Below are 6,157 nucleotides of genomic sequence, written 5' to 3' on the forward strand. Positions count from 1 at the left end.
TACATTAACATTATCGTAAGTGTTATCTTAGCATTAACATTAACTTTACGATGTTTCTGACAACGGGCCCCACGTTTACAATGTTGAGTTTAACAGGCTCCTGTCTTTACCTTATAAATTACCACCCGTATGTAAAACTAGAATAATATGAGCTAGTTTCCAAGCACTGTGTGTTCGTATAAAACCCGGGGAAGCATGCTACTGTGTCAGTGTGAATTACCTATATATAATAACTGTAGAATAAAGAAGCTGGTGATATTAAACTCCTGCTATGGAAATTTTCGGTGTTCGCGTATAGTGATCAAGACCGGACTGTAGAAAATTTAATTCTTTGGAATAAATACACATTAGAGTTATATATATATTATGTACTCATTTGTGTATATCTGCATTGCATGGAATGTGTACATCCTGGCTACTATTCGCGCCCGAATATCATCTAGCCGACACGCACGCACGTACGCACGCACGCACGCACGCACGCACGCACGCACGCACGAACGCACGAACGCACGCGCGTACTACTCTGTCATATTTCGACACTGAGCCCCGGGTTCGCAGTCAGCCAAGCATCCGCGATCAGTGGAGGGCGTATTGCACGGGTCTCACTTTCATTTCTGTGCTCATGAGTGCTTCAGAGTGACCGGGCCAGGTGTACCACACAACACCCTTTGTATTGTCCTCTCCGTAAAGTCCGTTCAGGTTCGAATGGTGGCAGGCCCCGTACCACCAACCGCCCTTGTATGTTTCACCGCAGTGTTGGGTCTCGTGGGTGTCGTTGTCCCGGTCCGGAGTGCTGAAATTTTTTCCATGATGAGCAGATATCATCGAGTCGTCTGAAAAAAGCATCATAACATCTGGGGTTCCGAAAAATTTAGTCGGGCAGCTGTAACGAGACGTTAGACGCAGCCTCATCGCTAAATGACACGCGAATCTGAGAACAATATATACATATTCATATAACAATGTATATATATTGTTCTGCATGCAACAATATATACATATACATATAACAATGTATATATTATTATGCATGCAACAGTATTATACGTATAACAATGTATATATTGTTCTGCATGCAACAATATATACATATACATATAACAATGTATATATATATATATATATATTGTTATGCATGCAACAATATATAGATATACATATAACAATGTATATATTGTTGTTCATGCAACAATATATACATATACATATAACAATGTTTATATTGTTCTGCATGCAACAATATATACATATACATATGTGACCCGCTCCAGCAAAACCAGGATTAAGTAGAAAATTCTACAAATTGAGATATGTGCATACCTGATTAGATCGTTTAATTACCTTAAAAATGATTTAAAATATTTGACTATGTCTAAAGAATTGACCGAGCTACAGGAATTTGAAGATCGGAAACCAACTTATTCCGGAATATGCAGCTTTTGAGATAAAGGTTTAGGGGCCCAGTCGGGGATGAGCGGTCAGGAGCCCTTCAATATTATTTTTTTTCTTTTTAATTAAAAATTACCATAATAATCTACAGATATCTGAACCTATATATCCGGATTAAATATGCACTTAAGAACTTATTTTTGTAAACATCTCATTTTTGTCCAGGTAGGCCATTTTCAGCATTGACATGTGTGCATGCTCATTACTCAAAACAATGACTTGCGACTTAGTGCGTATTATGCTGGAGCGGGTCACATATAACAATGTATATATTGTTATGCATGCAACAATATATAAACATGTATATATTGGTATAACAATGTATATATTGTTCTCGCAGACGCGAACGAGCGTTTACCCGCAGTGCCGTGGTACATGCCGACGTTGAGTTTGTATATCGCCCTCTCTGAAGCGATGCTGAAAACATCGTACGTGGCGTAGCGCGTCTCACCCGAGAATCTTCTCAGATCGATTCGTAGCTGCATCGGTACGGAGGTAGTGAGAGCGCTCAGTCGGTCGTTGCCTGCATGAGAGTGATAGAGAGAGAGAGAGACGTTGTTATCTGCATGAGAGTGAAAGAGAGACGTTGTTACGACGCATGCGCAATCGCCACACTTCTTTGGTGAAATTGCGCCAGCGACGAACTTAAATTGAATTCGGCGTATTTTACTTTCATATACCCGGGTGCATGTCAGGAGAATTCGATTTAGCGCCGGGTTCAAAACCGTTTATTTGTAGTGTAGCGACTATGAGGTTGCTATATCGAATTTTCGCTTGCCACACGTCGCTCACGCTAAATTCAAACGTGTTTGTATGACTAGCGAAACGTTTCTCACTATCACATGCACAGGTGGGGTTAAGACAGCACGCACGCACGCACGCACGCATGCACGCTCGCACGCACGCACGCACGCACGCACGCACGCACGCACGCACGCACGCACGCACACACGCACGCTCTTACGCTCGCACGCACGCCCGCCCGCATGCATGCACGCACGCACCTAGCCAATGTTCTCCGTTCATGTTTCCGAATCCGGTACCCGTGTATGTGTGTGTGTGTGTGTAGTGTGTGTGTGTGTGAGTGTGTAAGTGTGTGTGTGCTGTGTGTGTCGTGTGTGTGTGTGTGTGTGTTGTGTGTATACTGCACGGTCGCATCCACACGTACGGTCGGTTCTTCATGTCGGCAGTACACCACGAAAACGCCTCGTCGAGAGAAACCGGGAACAGGATCATGTACTCTCCGTCCCGTTACTCTCGTTCTTTCCCGATCTTCATCACCTCAGCAAATCTATCCCGCATCTCTGAGAGGAAGGAATTATTACGCCAAAAGCACGGCACCGTTCAAAGCACGTCACGACACACGCGCGCATCCGATGGCAGAACGACGGCACACGCAAAACGCACGCAGCACGCACGCGAAGCAGCACACGCAAACGCTGGGCACGCCACTGCACTGACCAAAGGCACGCGACAGAAACGCAAATGCCTAATGATCAGATAAGATTGGCTAGTTAAAGCTTTGAATGCTAGACGTAGCGTATGCAGTTAAGCAAGGGCGGAAGCATAAAAATTACGTCTGACGCTCTACGGTTCCTAGCTCTCAGCTCGGGTGGCCAAGGCCCTCGAGGATGGATGTCTATGAGTGTCATCGACTGTCCAAACCGACGTATCTCGGCGTATCTAGCTCGCAATCATCGCAATATTACTGGTTCGGATTACGACCATAATTCTCTCTACCATACGTCTCTCTCCTCATACGTCTCTACTCATATTATACGATAGCTATATGGTACATGTCGGTAAGGGCAATATATCTATACATATATATAATATAGTGTATATATATATATATACACGTAGTAATATATATTAATAGATATAGTATAGATATAGATATATCGTGTCTCTGCGGAATTACACTAAGAGGTTGGTTTGTCTCTCACGCTCCCTCGTGTTTGTGTTATACATACGTCAAAATGACGGCAAACGTCTGTTCAGTGAGCTATGTTGTTCAGTTCTAGATATACTGCAGTGGCAGTATCGCGTTGGCCAGGCTAAGCTACGCGCCTAGAAATTTGAGCCCAGTTGGGCGCGGTTGTCAATAAAGCAGAACTGGTCCTAAACGCTAGTCTTAATCATGAATAATTTTTCTCCGTAAGACCGGACCTCCTATACACGGTGGCGGCACGAGAAACTTTTAACTTACGCAGCGTTTCTGTGCAACGAGATAAATTAAGTCAATGCTAAAAACTTAGCGTTAAGAGCTAAGATTTGTATCTAAAAATATCGGATATAATATAAGCCAGAAAGTGTACTTGCTTTAGTTTCGAGAGCTCTAGCACTCGTCTCGCAACTCGGCGACAGCTTCTTCACTCCTCGTGATGACCGTCGTGGTCGGCGTTAGCAAGGTCGAACGATCGTTGTCATGTTGGCAGGAGCCGGCCACGGTGTGACCGTCATCCACCGAGTGACCAAACCAGACCAGTGATCGATGTGCGCATATTTTACCACGGACTAGATTTCTTGGCGGCTAGATGTCAATCGCGGTGCAAAGAGACGAAGAGTGAAATGAAGAGACGGTATAACCAGCGCGAGGCGAAGCTCAGCCCACGGCGGACAAGTTATATGTATGTGGCCGCGGACGCAACAGCGATAGCAAAACACCGCACCGATCACGTTACGCATAAAAAGTTAAAACGACACACTATCTCAACACATATACTGCACAATAAAGAACAGAAGTCGTAACTGGAGTCGTTAACGCTGCAGCAGCTCGGCTCAATAGCGCCTTAATTACATATTTAATACTCGGTGTTTTCTTTAATGATTGTAACCAGAAAATTCGCTAAAGCGTGGCAGTAGGCAATTAAGCTTGTGTATATATAAACATACTGAACATTTCGCCAAGCTTCTTAACGCGTATGGCTCCCACGTTAAAATCGCGTGGGCTTGGAGAATAGATTTCATATGACGTACATAGCTTAAGCCTAAAACCTGCTTGACTACGAAATATTGGACTAAGATGTAGCAGCTTACCTTTGGGTATGGGTACGCTTGCACTGTACCCTCGCGTGTTGGCCTCTATATTGGAGGGTTTGTAGCTTAGCGTAGAGGCCGCGTGTAAAGCATTGATGTGAGCTTGCGTAACGAGCGCGTGTAACTTGATGTGAGCTTTGCGTAGAGCGGCGTGTAACTTGATGTGAGCTTGGGCGCGAATTGAACAGCGCAAGCTTTTATCACACGAAAGGGTCCGGGTATTTATGACACACTTGGGCGGCGGTAACACTGATTGGGTAAGATTCTTTCCTTCGGGGATTTAAAAGCATACGACTGCCAGAAAAATCCTGGCCAGTCACTCCATCTTATCAGCAAATAGAGATAGTGACTAGAGAGAGACAGTCGGTGGTGTGTGATGTGTGGTGTGGAGTGCGTGGTGTGGTGTGTGTGTGTGTGTGTGTGTGTGTGTGTGTGTGTGTGTGTGTGTGGTGTGTGTGTGTGCGCCGCGTGTGTGTGTTTTGTGTGTTGTATAGTTGTGTGGTGTGTGTGTGTGTTGCGAGTGTTGGTGTGTGTGTGTGTGTGTGTGTGTGCGTGCGTGGCATGGGTGTGTGAGAGAGACACACGTTTATTGTGTCTGCTTATTCACGTTTTACGGGGACATCGGTGTGTTTACTTGTGTAGCAAAGAACGGATACTTTCTATAATAAAATAATGGATAAAAATCTAATCTGTTTCGATGTGTTTTATCTCTGTCATTCGCGAATGCGAAAAAGTTACAAGAAATCATAACCGGGATACGTTTATTTGTTGACGAATTTTCACATTTTTCATGTTCTAAGTTTATTAAGTTATAACCATGACCATTCGTGTGTAACGCCTGTCCGCTCTGTTATATCTATTCATCACACCCCACCATGACCATCCATCCCATCCATCCATACCATCCATGCCATCCATCATCCATCCATCCATACCATCCATCCATCCATCCATGCCATCGCCAATGCAACATCATCCCATCCATACATCCATCCATCTCTCATAGCCATTTCGTCATCCATCCATCCATCCGATCTCATCCATACCATACCATACCATCCATTCATCCATTCATCCATCCATCCATGCCATCCATCCATCCATGCCATCCATCCATCCATGTTCCATCCATCCATACATCCATCATCCATCCATCCATCCATCCAATCCATCCATTCAATCCCATCCACCCAGCATCCACCATCCGATACCATGCCATCCATCCACTCCATCCATTCCATCCATCCATCCATGTCCATCCATCATCCATCCCTCCATCCATCCCATCCATGCTATCTCTATCCATCCATCCATCCATCACCATCCATCATCCATCCATCTATCCGTTCATGCATGCATCCAAGCATGCATCATGCTCCATCCATTCGTAGCGTCCATCCATCCATCCATCCATGCGCGGAGACGATCCAACCATGCATCCATCCATCCAATGCCATCCATCCATTGACCATCCTCCAGTTAAGCCATCCATCATCCATCCATCCATCATCCATCCTCCATCAATACCATCCATCCATACCATCCATCCAATCATCCACCCTATCCATCATCATCCTCATCCATCCATCCATTCCATGCCGTCCATGCCATCATCCATCCATCCATCCATCTATCCGTTCATAATCCATGGCCATCCAAGCATGGT

General features: G+C 44.8%; 1 protein-coding gene across 1 annotated transcript; it reads right to left on the reverse strand.

The window, feature by feature from the left end:
• Nucleotides 1-33: 33 nt before the first annotated feature.
• Nucleotides 34-2,485, reverse strand: LOC106815882 (techylectin-5A-like). Its single transcript, XM_014820406.1, has 3 exons — nucleotides 2,457-2,485; nucleotides 1,811-1,975; nucleotides 34-836 (listed from the first exon to the last, which is right to left on the reverse strand). The coding sequence occupies exons 1-3, from the start codon at nucleotides 2,476-2,478 to the stop codon at nucleotides 580-582; spliced, it is 444 nt and encodes a 147-aa protein (XP_014675892.1). The 5' UTR covers nucleotides 2,479-2,485; the 3' UTR covers nucleotides 34-579.
• Nucleotides 2,486-6,157: the final 3,672 nt, after the last annotated feature.

The sequence above is a fragment of the Priapulus caudatus genome, unplaced genomic scaffold (assembly GCF_000485595.1).
Source record: "Priapulus caudatus unplaced genomic scaffold, Priapulus_caudatus-5.0.1 Scaffold1226, whole genome shotgun sequence".
Taxonomy (NCBI): Eukaryota; Metazoa; Priapulida; class Priapulimorpha; order Priapulimorphida; family Priapulidae; genus Priapulus; species Priapulus caudatus.